The following is a 16,466-nucleotide window of genomic DNA, read 5'->3' as shown; positions in this document are numbered from 1 at the left end:
ATCCTCTGGAGGGTAGCAGATGATATTTTCCAAGAGAAAGGAGAGAAATGGTTTGCTAAATGCCAAGATTCAGCCCTTTGTTGTCATTAGGTCGGCGATTATTGGCACCATCTTTTCCCCTCTTCCTAACGTCCCCCAGCCCTCTCCACATTGACCCATATAGGTACTTTGAATCACTGGCAAGCCAAGGATATCTGGGCCCCCTTCCCAGGAAGACCTTAGAGAGGTGGGTTTGTGGTGGTCGTGCATGCATGATCTAAAAATGTAAAAATATAAGCATGCCGTCAGCCCCCGTACATACATGTGTACAAAATTGGGCTCCTGGCTTGTGACAGTACTTTGGATGCAGATTAAAGTATCCTAGACTTTGAGTCTCCAGGTGGTTCTCTTCTAGCAGACTCAGCAATGATTTAAGGTGAGGAGGGGTAGAGGATTTTGTTATTTATACAGGGTTCCTACACAGTCTGGAAGAATATGGAAATGTCTGGGATTCGTTTGAAATGTTTTCCAAGTTTGGAGAAATAAGGAAAAAATGTAGCGGATGTTTTAACAATCTCCATCTTATATGTCCATCCATCCATTCAGCCACCAATCAATCATGTGTCTGTTTTTTCATCCATCCTCCTGTTTTATCAATTCTTTGGTTTAGGCAAGCTCCATCGAAATGTGTAGCAACACTTTTTATAATGTATGAGGCAGTCTTTGGCATGCTTAATATATTAATGTTATCCAGGTCTAAACCTGAAGTGAAGGGCAAACCTTAAAACTGATGTCCTTTACTTTGTAGTAGCAAAGTCAAAGGCCTTTGTAGTAAAAAAATAACCCCCTGAAACACAACATGATAAAGTTAGTAGACCAAACAAAGTTTCCTCCAAGAACTGTGTTGACTGGCGTTCTTCCTGTATGCCCTCTCTTGGAGTCTGATATATATTCCCCAGATTAATTAGCTGTGTTTCAGTCACTTCGTGTAGCGCGACCCTCAGCAATCTTGCCTATCAACTTACAGGGCGCCAGAGTTTTCTTCTCTTTGATGATCGCCTTGGCTTCAGAGTCAAAAAAGCCTTCTCTGATCTGACAACTAAAGGAAAGGGCCCCTGTAGTGCGCCATTGCAGACTGATAAAAGCTCTGAAAAACAACATTTGGGTAACACACACATCAACAGGGACGAAAGAAAAAAATTAGGATTAATTTGGTTGTGAAAACAAGAGGCAGTATGGAACAATGACAATCTGGCTCCTTTGGTAATTTTCTGTCGGCATCTATTCCTATGATGTGGTGGTGACTGTTCTGCCGGGATCAATCAAACCTGTGAGCAGATGGCATCGTATTCCTCCAGCAGACCGAGGGTTGTAAGAGATTTTTTTATTCTGGAGATGGTAATTGGCCTGCTATTCCATGGACCGGGAGTGTGCTAACAACCACTGCCATCACCGCTGCGCTGCAGCAACACCTCATGTTCTGATCTGAATGACTCATAATGTGCTACAGGCTCCATTTAGTTTTAACGCCAACTTGTGTTTAACATGGCTTCTACTAACAGGCAATAATGATAGTGTGGAAAAGCAGCGACAAAATAGTCCTCTACACAGGGCTTTGTGAAAGTATTCATACAATGTTTTTCTATGTTGTCAAATTACGGTACAGGCAAAATTATGGTTTTCATGTTTTGTTATTGACATGCCATGGCAAAAAGAGCAAACAATCAGAGAGGCATCCAAGAGGCCGAGGATAACTGGAGGAGTTGCATAGATCACTACTATTTGTCCAATTAATAAGTGTTTTACCTATAGAAGAGTGGCCTGAAGTAAGTAGCACATTATTAATTGGCTTATTACAAAAGTAAGATTATCCTGACAAAAATGGTTCTTCATCATGAATACAATAAACTCCTAATGATGAATATGCAAACCCCAAAAAGTGACAGTATGGCTTGGATCGCTGCTTTTATTGCGTACTGTTCTGATGCGTCATTTTTCTTCCACTTTACAATTACTGCACTACCAATATTTCAAGAAATATACACCGACGTTTAACAATGTAATGTGAGAAAATGTGAGGGTATAAATTCTTTTTTAGAAGTAACTTGGAGCTTTTCATTTAGTATCTTCAAAATGCTGTATTTCTATTAAGCACAAATATCCGGTCCCGTACTCATTTAGTAAGGCAGTCACAGTGGACTAACAGTAAACAAAAACACATAGTCTGCACTTCATTTGCAAATAAGGCTTGTATTTAGGTGTGGAAAGCTTATGTAGATAAATGGAACCGTGTGTGGGAGACCCAGCAAGCTGTATAAAAGGGAAACAGTGTAATTGCTTGCGTACTGTAAGAGTGTGTGTCTCTGAGACGGCGGGCACTTCAAAGCTTTGATGTTGGCGCTCCTAAATGAGGGCCACCAGAGGTCCCGACTAATGGGACATCATGGGGAGATTAGAGGCCAAATGGAACAGGCAGGCAGGCAACACGCTCCTATGTATGTGCATGGTGCCCAGAAAAGCAGCGAGTTCCTGTGTGTAACCCTTTTGTAATTAAAAGTGAAAGATTAGCTGAAAGTCTTGGCTGGTAATTAGAAAGAAAGAACCTACTATGTACAGTATTGGTCAGTGCTTTCTGTAGTATGGTATAAATCCTTTATTAAATAATCATAACAATAATTATAATAACAATCATAAAAAGAGCATTTCTGTACAAAGACCCCTTTAAAATAACAACAACAGCAGTCCTAGTAGTGCGAAAAAACGGGGCAGGGGGAATCCTGTCCTCTCAAGTTTTTTTTTTTTTTCCTCTTAGCCCTCCCAGACAGAAGAGGGCGCTGTGACTGTCACTGTCAGTGTCAAATGAGTATATTTTATACCGGCTCCAAAGGCAAGCTGGATCCCCGAGGCTCCAAGGCACTTTGAAGAGAGTCAGTGGGGTCCATTAATGTGGGCCTCCGAGGACGAAAGATGCCGAGAGTGAGGGTGAATGAGATGGGTGCGCTTCTACAGTGAATCCATTGAATTTCATTTCTAAGCTGGAGTGGGTGTTTAAAACAGGCATGTGTGTGTCCAAACATTACGGGTTGATTGTGTACTCAATGTTCTGTATATACAACAGTACATTCAGTTGAAACCAGATATTTACACACATTGTAAAAATATGCACAACCTTTTTTTCATTGTTGTCTGACTAACTTTTACCATATAAGGTTATTAAATCCAGAAGTGAAGGAACTGGTGCACTTCACAAAATAGATTGCATTAAAGTTAAAGAAAATTACGTGGAAATTTTTACAGATTGGCCTTGAAGCTAAGCATAGTGTCAAGTTAGTTACAAAGTGGATTAAGGACAACAAAATAAATGTTTTGGAGTGTCGTAGTCTCATAGAAAATTGTGGGCAGAGCTGAAAAGCTGGGCGGAATCGAGACATACTACATACCTGACAGTTTCACCAGTTCTGTCTTGAGCAATAAGCCAAAATTTCACCAAACTATTGAGGAAAGCTTGCATAAGGAACGGTGTGAACCAGTTCACAGTTTAAAAATGTTTTTTTCTCATTATTCTGGCATTTAGCCATTGAAAATTATTTTTGGTAACTGACTTATGACAGTGACTGTTTAGTTGGATTTATTGTTGGGCGATGGAGAAAAAGGTTATGCAGTGTATGTAGATATCTACATTCAACTGCACAAGTGAAGTGTCTGTGTATTCATGTGCTCAGGAATGAATGCTGAGATCGTTCTTGTTCGTCCTTTTTCTTACTCATGGCTTACAAGTCTCTGACTGGTTCAAAACCATGTCACAAAACAAATGCATAAAAAAGCAATGACAAAAAAAGCTTGCCTTGGTACGCAGTGATAAAAAAGAAAAGATTCCCAAAGTAGGCCACCATTAGCCAATAAATTGAGGTGGATGCTTCTGTGTGTTGGAGGAAAGATGGAATAGGTCCTTTAAATCATGGCTTTTGAGGTCCACGTGTAAAAATGTCTCAATGTTGCCTCGACAATCCTTTCCCCCCCCCAGCATTTCCACACACAATGCTTTGCTTTTAAGGCTTGTTGTGCATCTGGGTACACAGTCGCTCTGTTGATCGGATATGTCTATGGTTTGTTTCTGATCCCATTTGTTCTTTTTGTGTTTTGAAAGCACAGAGCGAGCAATAGCTCCTGGGAGGGAGAAGCATGGGGAATTCGAGTGCTCTATCAGTCACAGTCTTGTTTGTTCTTTTGTTTGATTCACTTCCTTCAGGGTTTCGGTCTCTGCCCCAACCAGCAATCCATAGGTTGCACCGTCCAAATCTCCTTGACCTTTTCTGATTTGCCGCCAATGTAAACACGACCTTCTCTTTGACAGGAATCAGTAACAACTAAATCTAACAATAACACCTTTCCATCAGTAAAAGAATGTTTCCCTCCCTACCTCTACATACACCCATACACACGCACACACACCCATACATATATATCTATATATACTTTCTTCACCTCTTTTTTCCCCAACTTATCTTTAACCACAGGACTGGCAACTGGCCCGAAAGAAAACATTAAACAAAAATAAAGTGATTGAGTAGAAACTCAACTAAAAATACCACAGAGGGAAAGAAACTAAAGGGCCAACTGAGTGTGTAGCAGGAACTAAAGAGTCAAGGGGCCTTACAAAGGAGCTAAGTACTAGGCCACTGTGTTCACAGGTGATCAAAAAATACTCTTTTCTAAACTTATTCCTATCCTACCACCTTTCCAACACAATGTATCCAAATCTGTCTGTAGTTTACAGTATCCAGTTGCAAAACTAGACATATCTATGACGCATTTAGAAGCAGTTCTCTTTTCGTGACCCAGGATTCAGCAATTGATATGTGTTGATATTCAGTGTTTGAGGCCTGTCATCCCTGCAGTGAAGCAGTCGATGGATGTAACCCTGGTCTCTCAGACGTTGATGCATTTGCAGAAATAAATGCCAATACTGGACGGTGCTTCGTTTTCCAAACAAGTTCTCACTGAGACCTCCACCACTGAGGAACACTAAAGTTGGCAAAGATGAAGAAAATAGAGAGAGATTTTCACAAAATGCCTGTATCTTTTCCTCATCACTTCTCTCATGCTTCAGTGCAGCAGCGCTGCTGGTTGAGTTTGACTTTGTGCTTGAGGCCATCGTACAATTCGAAGTTGTAGTTCTCCAGAGTGGTGGAGGATCGTGACGAGAGTCCACTGTAGGAGCACGTGCAGTACAGGAGGAGGCCGGCGCAGACTGCCCCGAGCAAGACGCCCAGGGAGCTCATGACGATGATTGTGACCAGGATGGGGTCCAATGTGTATAACCACGAGTTGTCTTTTTCTGAGGTGTGTGTCACTGGAGGATCAGATGATGGGGACGTGGGCACGTTCCACTCTGGGATATGCAAACCTAAGACAGGTAGAGGAGAGTAGATGAGAAAAATAAGGTATTTGCAAAAGTAAAATGCCAGTAGACAACTCATGCACTCAGCAGACGTTTTAGTAGGTGCACCTGCTCAACTTCAAACCAGCCAGTCCCTTTGGTAGGCATGGTGAAGACACCTTGCTGAAGTTTGAACTGTGCCACAGAATGGGACAGAAAATGACTTTCAATATGACGCGGCCATTGGTGCCTGAGAAGCTGGTCTGAGTTTTTATTACGCAGTTTACAGGTTTGAAAAACAGAACAGGCAGAGTATGCAACGGTTGAGTGGAGAAAAAAACCCTTCTGATGTCAAAGAAGAATGGATAGAGTGATGTTACAAGATATAAAGACAACACTAACTTAGATAAGCACCTGTTACAACCAAGGTACACAGCAGGTCAGCTAAAGACCAGAAATTGAAGATACTTTATGCACACGTGTCCACTCAGACTTCAGAACATGGCAGGTCCGCTGAATTTCAAATTCAGCAGTAACATCCAGATAGTAAGGTTAGAAAGTGGTGTAATCAACACAAACTTGAATCATACTTTGGGCCCATTAGTACCAGTTGTACATCATGTAACTGCCACAGTTTGCCTCATTATTATTGCTGACCGTGTCAATCCCCTATAGGACCACACTGTACCCATCTGCTGAAGGCTATTTCCAGCAGGATCATGTCAGAAAGCTAAAATCAAAACCCAACTTAGATTCTTGAACAGGACAATGAGTAATTAATTCAACGTACTAACAGACACTAGATATTTATCCATGCAGTGGAACGGGAGACTTGCATCCTCGATGTGCAGCCAAAATATCAGCAGGAACTTTGTGACGCTATATAAAAATTAAAGGTGTTCCTGAGGCACAAGGGAGTCCAAACTCGTATTAACAAAGTGTACCTAATAAAGCCATGGATGAGTGTATTTTGGTATGTGAATGATGTGCCTTACCACTGCCAAGAGGGTCTCTGCCCATGGAAAGTCTCCCATCTCCAATGTGTCTGGTACCTGTCAAGGAAAAGCATGGGATCTTTAGCAGCAAATCAATTTACACCAACTTTTCACACTCATCCAAAAGAAATCCTATAAAACTTGATGCCAAAGAATAAAAACTGATCTTGTGTTTAAATGTTACATGTGTGTCAGATAGCTTTATTCTTGTGCAATGACACAGTGTTTTTTGTTTTGTTGATTGGCACAAAAACTCTGAATATGATGAAACATGGCAGTAAGAGTAAAAGCCGAACCCATCAAAATGTATTTAAAACAAAAAACTAGGGCACTGAAGTTCACAAAGAAGTTACAAAATGTTTCACATCATCCAAAGCCAGCTGTTTTTCTACTTGGAACAGCACTCCAGACCTATTGTACTGTATAATTACCCTCCAAATATTCCCGGTCATGTGTCAAACAAATAAACACTAGCAGGATACATCGGAACATGTGCCTAAATAAATCTAAGGAGAGTGTTCATTGCCATACTAATATTAGCAATACATTAGTGCTTTGCTCAACTGTTGTGCACTTCCTGTTAGTTTGTCCCTTTACCGATTCATACACTCATTTTATCTGCACATGTTTATGCTCAGACCTGGTCTACTGCAAGTTGAGTATATTGTTGAATTTTTCTAAATACTTCATACTACACTATATTTCTTTTTACTGTGGAGTTGATCTCAGAGTTTTTGACTCCACTTCCAAATACTAAGGTACAGTGGACCCTGGTATTTCCATGAAAGCTGAAATCTGCAAGACCCACTGTAAAAACACATATAACTGCCTGTTTTAATAGCTCAAATACTAAATATACCTTATAAATCAATAGGCACAGTGGGAGTCATGTTGGCACTGCCACTGTAGCTGATAGCTACGGTCTTCTTTATTTCTGTTCTTGGGGACTGGCTGCTTTGCAAACACCAGTTAATAGAAAAAACTTCAAATAGATCAATTAGCAAATACTGAACTACAAATAGATGAAAGTTCACTGTTCTATAGAAAATTAAAATCATTGGTTCTCAAAGTAGGTTTCAAAGGTTCCTAAGGTGGGTGTGACTGATAATAAACCTCCATTTTTGGACCTGAAATGACTTAATATGAAATGACAATGAAGCAAAATGACTGACCACTACTTTTACTGTAAAATATAGAGACCTATAAAGTGAATCACTGAACAGTTTAAACATGGCTTTTGTGTCTTTAGCTCCATTTTATTCCAATACCTATGCTAACAAGAATAAACAATCAAAAGTGGAAATTAGCTATTTGTGCCATAATACCTAAGATAGGTATATTTACAAAATCAGTACCCTTGTGAATATACCAAATAAATTCACCTACACATCATATTTTTTTTGCCAGTATAAGAAAATAAAACAGACAAATGAGTGCTTTTAAAATAGAAAAATATGACTTTATTTATAGAGAAAGTTCATTAAGATACATTCCTGTCAAACACACAGTCATCACATTTGATAAAGATTGTATAAGACTGCTCATTCTGTGCCAGGACAAGTCAAAACACAATATCAATGTTGAAATCATTGCTGTCAAGGTTAAGAGCAGTGCATTTGACAATTAAAGAAAGAAAAAAATTGGCAACGTTTACAATCAACAAAGTAGTGCTTCTGCCTGCCGTACTCGTTGACATGGCAGGTGGCCTGAACTTAGACCTGATGCCAATGTCTGAATTAGAACATGAGTAAACTACTAATAGAAGCAGCACTTTGGTTGAGTTTTAACTTTGTTTCTTTGTGTCTGTCTAGTGTTTGCTGCTCTTGGCGAGTGTTCAGGAGTGGGAGTAGCTGCTTGGCAAGGGATACGACTAGATCTAGAGGTCTTTGATGGCCGATGGCATTATTAACACGGTTGCCAGGACAACGGAGGTTGGCAACGAACTGGGCGACGGAGGCGCAGCAGATGGGAGGAAAAAGTGCTTACCGCAGCCTTAATAAATGTTATCCATCCATTAACTAATTACTGCTATTAGAAGCTTGGTGGGTAATGGTGTTGGGATAGATTGAGTAAGGTGTCCAGTCCTTCTCTACTCAAGTTGATTTAAAAGCACAAAGTGAGAGTGTGCCAAAAACACTTTTCCTCCACAGCGGAGGAATAAAAAGTGCACCTTTGTAGTTTTGTCAACAGACTGAGGTGTATTCTGCTGAGGTGTGGGTAGAAGGTGATGGGTTTTTGCAGTTTTGACAGACCCAGAGTGCAGTACCCCATTAAGCTGCAGAGCAAACACTTCAATTTCATTCAAACCATCTGAGCGTAGGTCAAAGCCTATCAGCTCTGGAGCAACTGATGGGGGGAAAATTGGTGCCAGTCGGGCACATTTTTTGCAAAATTGCTAATAAACAATATTTTTTTTATTATTGTTGTGTTAAGCCAGTGGCATCCAAAGCCGGAGTCCATAAATGTAAATGTATGGGAAGCCCTTAAAGAACTTAATGACATTTGAATAAGCTGTTTCAATTTGAAAACATATAGGACTGTTAACTACCAGGAGAAAGTGCATCTGCAGTCTTTGATAGCGTCTTATGGCACAAAAGAAATCAAGCATAATAGCTGGGTCAAGGGTTCCTACATGTCTTTCATGTCAAAATTCAGGACTTTTCCCATCTGAGTTTTAAGTTATTTTTAATGTTTAACTAAAAAAACTGAACTATAAATTTATGACGGATATTTCTACAAAGGTCAAATTTAAACGTGGGACGGATGGATGAATTGATAAAACAACATGACTGAGAACAAAGTCTGGAAACGCGTATTTTGTGTAGAAACCCTGTAGATCTGTCCACTGGAAGTCATAATATCCTGAAACTTTCTTTCAAGGATACGCTTATACACTGCAAAACAGCCTCCAGCTGGTCCTGTGGCATTGTGGGATTTGTAGGAGCATAAATCAAGTAAGAAGTGGTGATGGCCGACAGCTGTGTCTATTTACAATCCCCCTTAAAACAACAAGCACATATTCGCACCGAAAAACATGACAAGGCTCGGCCTGGCGCAGGCTTTCATCTGGGCAGCTCATGATGAGGGGGGTGAGAGTAGTGAGGGGGGAAACAACCGGAGTGGGTGGTAAGGAGCACGAGTGGGAGTGGAACAACGTGCTTTAATACACCAGAGAGTCAGAATGAAAACACTAAACACTGAGGACGGCTGCATCCATCACCGACTGATGCCTTTATCAGGAGAGGATGAGCCGCTCAATCAAACAAGCTGGTTATCTCCGTTTTGCGATGCAGGGATTTAAGTATGATGGATCTGCATTCTTTTTGGTTTTAAATGTGCACATGCTGTGTTTGAAAGATCAATGGAAACATATTTTCTTCCTTTCCATCCGGTGCTGCATCGCCCTCCACGTTGGCGTGAGTTGCATTGCAGCTATCCTGCGTTGTTAATACAGAGACCCCATGAGCAGTATTTTCTTCTGGCTTGCCAGATCATTTCCACAGCTACAGCACAGAAAATGTGTCTCAGCCTAACAGTTTTCTCCCCTTTTTGTGTCTCTTGGGTCTTGTTTTAGCCTTGCCGTTTGGCAGCTCTGGCTGGCTCGACCTCTCCCCTGCCCCCCTCCCACCTACCCACAGGCACACATGTCTTTGTCTGAGTCCATGCTGGGGTCGTTCCAGGCGGACTGTCAGGGTTACGAGGGAGCCAGACGCTGCTAAATGGTCCGAATCAAGCTGTTCGGGAAAAATAACTTCGTCCCTCTCATCGGGGGCAGCGTGGTGTGATAATGTCAAGAGCAAACTCCTTTATGAAACAAAGGTGCAGAGTGTTTCTTTGCAAATTTTCACTTAGTGTCACCATCACCATGGTAGCATAGTAGCTGTAAACAGGAGTGGATCTGTCGGTCTTTGCAGCACTTCCACGGACATCACAAGTTGGCATCCAGATGGCTAACCGGTGCAATAAGCTAAGTGTTTCTGTTTTTAGCAGAGGGTGCGGTGTCGGTCCCGGCTGTCCAGCCTTACTGTCAGGACTGGCTCCACCCCTGGGGTGGCCATACTGGTGGACCAGTTAGAGTACTGGAAGCACTGTGAGGAGCTGTGATAGGCCACGGAGAGCTGGTTCTTCTTGGTGGCCAGGTGTTGTCGGCAGCAACAGAGGGCTCTGACCAAGATGGCTACCGCCAGGAAAAGCAGGGCGCCTCCGGCGGCCATAATGTAATACCAGTGGATGGGCAAGGGAGGCACAGGAACGCCTCCCCCTGGTGGAGAAATACAGAGTGATTGGCCAATGGGGAAAGAGAGGAGTGGCATTTTTTTGTTTATTTTCTGCATTTAATTTGCTGCTTTATGTTCTTTTTTCTTCATCTTTTAGCTCACAAACAGCAGGCGTGCATCTCATTTGAGCATGCACAAGCATGCCAGTTGCAAAGAATAAAACAAATCCTCAATGCCATAAATAATAAAAAAAGAAATTAAAACATGAAAGCATTTACTTCTGTCATGGAGCTGGGGTTGCAGTTTGAGGACAACCTTTCACACCAAGATCATCAAGAGATTTAGGTTGACACCAGTCCAATAGCTGATTCAGGCAGATGCAATGCAGGCAAGTCTTTTTGAAGCCACAGTGATTTTACTTGGTGTGAACTGAAGCCACAACTATTAGTTATACAAGCAATCACACACATTGAATTAAGGAGCTTCCTCTTCCTGTTTCACACTGGCACGAGATGCCACATAAAGCCTTTGGAGCCATGCAGGAATCAGTGGGACGACCAATTATTTAGCTGGCTCATGTTGGTTGATTTGTCCCAAGTTCGTAAATTATCCTGTTCTCTTGTCTCGGCTTCTTCACATTCATCAGCCATCCTGGCCGGTCCTCTCCTCCTCAAAGCCAAGGACTGTCTCCTTAGAGACCATCTCCACAGATCCTCTCTGCTTCTTCCCCTGGCGCCAACCTCTCCTTCCTTAAATTCTTGGTAAGAACAAACTAACCGTCTTCCAAGATGCTTGTATGCTCCTTTAAAGTACAGCTGAAATAAAACCCAGATGAGATTTGGGGAATTTGAATAAATTAGCTCCCACATGAACTGTGTGAAATCTCACACCGAACTAGGGACGGGGGAAGCAGAGCTCAATACTTCCAGATTTTTGGACCGTGTCACATAATTACAGAGAGGGAAATGGTGCGTGATCCTGCTACTTCACACCGCACACACTCATCAGACGTAACAGAGTGGAGGGACCCGCGCTCAGTGCTGCTCAGTCACTCTATCTGATTGCTTTCCGCTGGGAAAACCGCCGCGTGCGTCTGTGTCAACGCCAGCGCTCGTGCGCGTTCGTCGAGAGTTAGGGGATTTTGCGTGGGAGTGCGAAAGCCAGGGAAGTGCACACGCATCAGATTCTGCAATAAAAACCCCCAGACAAGCCTGCATCTTAGTGGAGGGCATTATGAGATGCTGAAACACTTGCATCAATCAAAAAGAGACCCCCTCCTCCCAATCCTGTCCCATCCCATCCCCACCTCCTTGGATGTTCTAAACATTTTTCATGAGGCATGGAGTTATTAAATCCCTTCAGGCTGTATCCTGTAGACTAGACCTGGGAGAATGAAGCTCTTTTCAAATACCTGACTGCATGGGGTTGGTTTGATTTAGCTTGCCTTGCACACAGAGTTTGAGATTTATTCTTTGTTGGTGACAAAACTAACCTACTATGCAACTTGTCTTAACTTTTAGACTGAAATTGTGTTTTGCTAATGTGATTGTTTTCATTTTAGTAGGAGGTTTAGAGATTTCTTCATGCTGGCTGATGATAAAAATGAATGCAGTTTAGTCTGGTCAGCTCCAGCAGACTTAACATCGTCAGTGAAGGAAAGGTTTTAGGCGACATTGCAGAAAGTATTCACACTCTTTCGACTTTCCCACATTTTGTCACATTTCAACCACAAAGGTCAATGGATTTTATTGGGATTTAATGTGCCAGACCAATACAAAGTGGAATGTAGTCATTAAAAATCTCATGTGTTTGTATTAACCTTCTCTGTGTCAACACTTTGTATTAGTTGCAATACAAAGGCTGGTGTGTCACTACCAGCCTTGCACATCTAGAGACTGACGTATTTTCCTTCTATTTCACATTTCTGCTCTACTTTGTGTTGTTCTGTTACCTAAAATCCAAATAAGATTCATTGAAGTTCTTTGGTTGTAGTGTGACAAAACTGGAAGGCATTGTAATCTTTCATTGTGCAGTTTGGACAACCAAAGCGAGAACCCCCCCTCTCCACTGGGTTGATGCATACTGACGGGCAGGAAGCAAGACCACATTTAGGAAGTGACATCCTTATAAAAGCCAAACTCACCTGGGTTTTCTGGAGAAAACGCCGAAAAGGGTTCTATGAGGACAGGGAGACAAGATTCAGACAAAAAAAGAAGAGAATCTCTTAATATGACGGAAAAATGTCACAGAAATGTCACAAGACTATCTAAATGAAATTTTCCTGATATCTAATGTGAATAATGGCATTTACTGAGCTTTTTGGGAGGAATGCAATTTCTTACATGACATGAGTTTGGTTGTGAGAAGGTGACAGACAGAGTGTGTGTGGGCTACATGAACGTGCTTACTGGTGGACTCCCAACAACACTGGGGAAGGCTGGGAGGTTCTGGGTGGCTGTAAACTAACGGAGCAGAACCTTCACTTTGATTGTGTGGAATGCAAACAGAAAAAAAGCGGCGCTGTGTGTGCTTCCTAGGGGGTGTTTGATAGCGTGTGTGTGTGTGTGTGTGTTGAAGGGAGGGCGGTTAAAAGAGAAGGAATGAGGGGAAAACAACTAGGGAACGAGAGCCATTTTTTTGGAGGGAACACAAACGCGCTGTGAAAAACTCAACTGTGTTTCTTGATAAGAAACATCCCGGCATGCCATGGGAGTGGCAGGAGGAAGTAGGCAAAACAGGAGGGGGAGATGTGAAGGCAGGGCTGTCATCTTCGCCTTCCAAGCTGATGGGCAACATAGACTAAATCAGGACTCTCGTGACACATTTATAAACACAGAAAATGGCGGAAAGCGCAGGGAAAAGCATCCAAAAAAAACCAAAAACCCCAGACGCATTTTCTTTTAATTATACACTAGTCCACCTGCGAGGCCAGCTCCAAAGAGATGATGGCTGGGGTTTGGCTTTGAACCTGCAGCTTGGTCTCTGATCTGTTTAAGACCCTCTCTGAAGCCCCCGCTTGGGCCAGATTAAGTAGGCTATGCTTGTACTCGACTCACGCCCTACACTCCCAGAGTTTGCTTGGGAAACAGCCTCTCTAGTAATTCCCTCTGACGGTTCGGGAAAAGCTCTGTTTACAAAATACGACAGGAGCGAGAGCGAGAGAGATGGATGGAGCAGAGAGGAAGAGGAAAAATCTAATGAAACATAGATTAGCATCTTCAAAACCCACGGGGCATTTATGGCCTACTTTTCCTATTCTTCTTTTCTTTTTGGTGAAGAAGTAAACGATGTCCCCTCCTCCCCTTCCCCCCTCCCTTCGTTTTATCTCTACAGTTGGTGGGCTCTTCGATCTCCAAAAGCTGGGATGTGGAGGGGAGGATTAGAGTTTGAAGTGTTTACCTCCTCATGTGCATCAATGTTCAAGGACCTTGCGGCTAAAATGTTTTCGTACAGCGACTTTGCATAAAAACTTCCATTAAAGGGCCTTGTGGAGCTTCTATGACATAACGTAGGTAATTAATTATAAAATAGAATTAAAATCTTGTATGGTTATTTATTTATTTATTTTTTTTCAAATGTAAATCTGAAAAGTGTGGCATGCATTTGGATTTAGTTGATACTGTGAAAAAAGCACCTTTCTTCTACTTCACAATTACGCTCCACTTTTGTTGTCTCATCACACTAAATACCAATAAAATAGAACAAAATAAAAAAAGTTTGTGGTTGTAACATGAAAAAAATATGAAAAACAGTCCAAGGGATGTGAATACTTTGCAAAGATACGCCAACCAGAGTGAGCAATGATGGATGTGTTGATGGTTTGCATGTTCCGTTCTATATTTAAAAATCCATTTTGGCAAGCTATAGCATTATGCGACGTACCTGTGCACTCTTTCAGAGGGGAGCTCGCACTCATGTGGAGGTTGTCTATCCAGATGTGTCCTCTGGTACTGTGATGAAAGAAACCCTCGATCACAACCTGGCAGCCAGAAAAGAGACAGAGAAGCGGAAGAATGCATGAGACAGAGGACAAGATGAAGGTAAGGCGGAGCAGGGGGCGGAGGCAAATTGAGAATAGGGACAAACAGAAGGAGGGAGGATAAAAAGTTAATATGAACCTGGTTGCACTCAGCACTTGCAATAATGGTTTAGTTTACTGCAAGCACTTATGCTTACTTTTTTATGAGAACATCCACTTCTTGTGATGTCTCTGACAAATGTATGAGAACAAACAACCGAGCAGCCGGCAGAGAAAATACTTTTCTCTGTGTACTTTTTAAATTTAAACCTAACTCCAAAAGAATAAATCTGACTGTGTTTTTTCTTTTTGTTTGTTTTGTTATTAGCTATAAATTCAGCCATTTTCTACCTGGAATTCTTTCGGGGAGCGCGGCACAATGGTCCGGCCTTCTTTCCAGACTGTGGTGTGGTTGTCGCGGAGTGACCACAGGAGGACCTCGTCATTATGGTCGTCCCGCAGAAACACGTTCAGGTTGCCCTGGGAATCCCCCCACATCTGATAGGAGAAAAGGAGGCAGAGGGGTCCGGCGTCGGCGGGCACCACCGGGCTCACAAGGCGAGCGCGCTGCTCCAGGTTCTTCAGGCTCACGTCCAGGTACAGGTAATTGTTCAACGCTGGAATGGTAGAAAATTAAGACTTACAGCAAATGTATTCATTGTGCAACTCACAGAAGCGACGACTGAAATAAAAAACACTCTTTCTGTCATTTGTAATTGGAAAAGAAAGTGAGAAACAAGAAATAATCATAATCGGATCTTATATGAAAAATCGTATTTTTAAACCTTATCGCCCAGCCCGGTTTGTTTACTTTTGCAAGAAGCTGTGTTTAAGTATTTTAACTCTAATCTGATTGGCTGTATAGTTTATGCCAGAGATGTGTGAGGCTGGAGGTTGTGTTCATTTCCAACCTGACCCTTGAACAAAAAAAACGGAGCTAATCACTGATTGCTAACAGGAACGGGATCCCTGCTGCACAATGGTCGCACAGAACAATAGGGATATGACAAATATAAACACACCGAAGAATAGGTCCTAACAAGAGGGCCATTCATATGTGAAGTATCACGGCCCATTCCTCTTCATTCCCCTCTCAGGTAACTCCTTTAGCTACTAAAAAAAAAGGTCTTGACAAAAAGCACGGCACTCCATTTGTTTACACCAGAGGATGTTTAGTTTGCAAATTCGACGCTGGCACGAACTGCATTGTGAAAGACAAGCGAGCCGACTGTATGAGAAAGAGATTGAATGCGAACGCGAGTGTGAGAGAGAGTGACTCTGTGAAGAATTTCCTAAGTGGGCCCGGTGGGAAAATGTCCAGCATCAACAATCTGCACATTAAATCACCTGCTTCATCACAAACAACTGTGTATATGCTGCAGGAGTCCTTCAGGGCCAGAAAAAGAATCACGAGCATAACAGCAGATTATAGGATCTGTCTGAATGTGTTAGTTTCCACTGTTTCCTGCACAGCAGAGACTAATAGCCTGTATTATTCAGCGGTGCAACCAAGCTCAGGTTGGAGAGTGACTCCACTGATTCGGACTGGACCTTTTCCTGAGTGGCTGTGTGGGTTTTACGTCGGATCACACAAGCTGTATCTGGGGGGAACAAATCTGTCTCGAATCTGACAGGCCCGCCCCCCCTCTGTCCGCCATACGGACAGAGTCGCCTGTCTGTGACACTTTCCACACTGTGACTGTGACAGTATCTCCCATGGCCCTTCACGACTCAGGAATGATTGTGTTTGAGTGCAGTCTTCGCTGAATTTGAAGAATATTTAGAGCTCTACAAAGGATTTGAAACCTCTTACATCAATTGCCCCCTACCCCCTGTTGTAACTCCTTTTAGCATTACAGCATTATTAATCTAAAGTT

The 16,466-nt window shown here is 42.3% G+C and overlaps 1 protein-coding gene across 3 annotated transcripts in view; it reads right to left on the bottom strand.

Moving 5' to 3' along the window:
- Window positions 1-2,617: 2,617 nt before the first annotated feature.
- nrp2a (neuropilin 2a) overlaps window positions 2,618-16,466 on the bottom strand; it is a 68,882-nt gene continuing 55,033 nt past the window's right edge. Inside the window, exons 14-18 of one of the 3 annotated variants that reach the window (XM_028006558.1) lie at window positions 14,941-15,206; window positions 14,454-14,550; window positions 12,715-12,747; window positions 6,355-6,411; window positions 2,618-5,386 (exon numbers count right to left, since the gene is read on the bottom strand). In XM_028006558.1, the coding sequence (XP_027862359.1) occupies window positions 5,079-5,386; window positions 6,355-6,411; window positions 12,715-12,747; window positions 14,454-14,550; window positions 14,941-15,206 (761 nt within the window). In that variant the 3' untranslated portion in view covers window positions 2,618-5,078. Of the gene's footprint in view, window positions 5,387-6,354; window positions 6,412-7,788; window positions 10,616-12,714; window positions 12,748-14,453; window positions 14,551-14,940; window positions 15,207-16,466 lie in introns of those variants that run through there. The other 2 variants (XM_028006559.1, XM_028006560.1) reach the window with 2 other exon arrangements.

This window comes from Xiphophorus couchianus, chromosome 22 (genome assembly GCF_001444195.1).
Source record: "Xiphophorus couchianus chromosome 22, X_couchianus-1.0, whole genome shotgun sequence".
Taxonomy (NCBI): Eukaryota; Metazoa; Chordata; class Actinopteri; order Cyprinodontiformes; family Poeciliidae; genus Xiphophorus; species Xiphophorus couchianus.
This window is presented reverse-complemented; position numbering and strand designations above follow the sequence as displayed.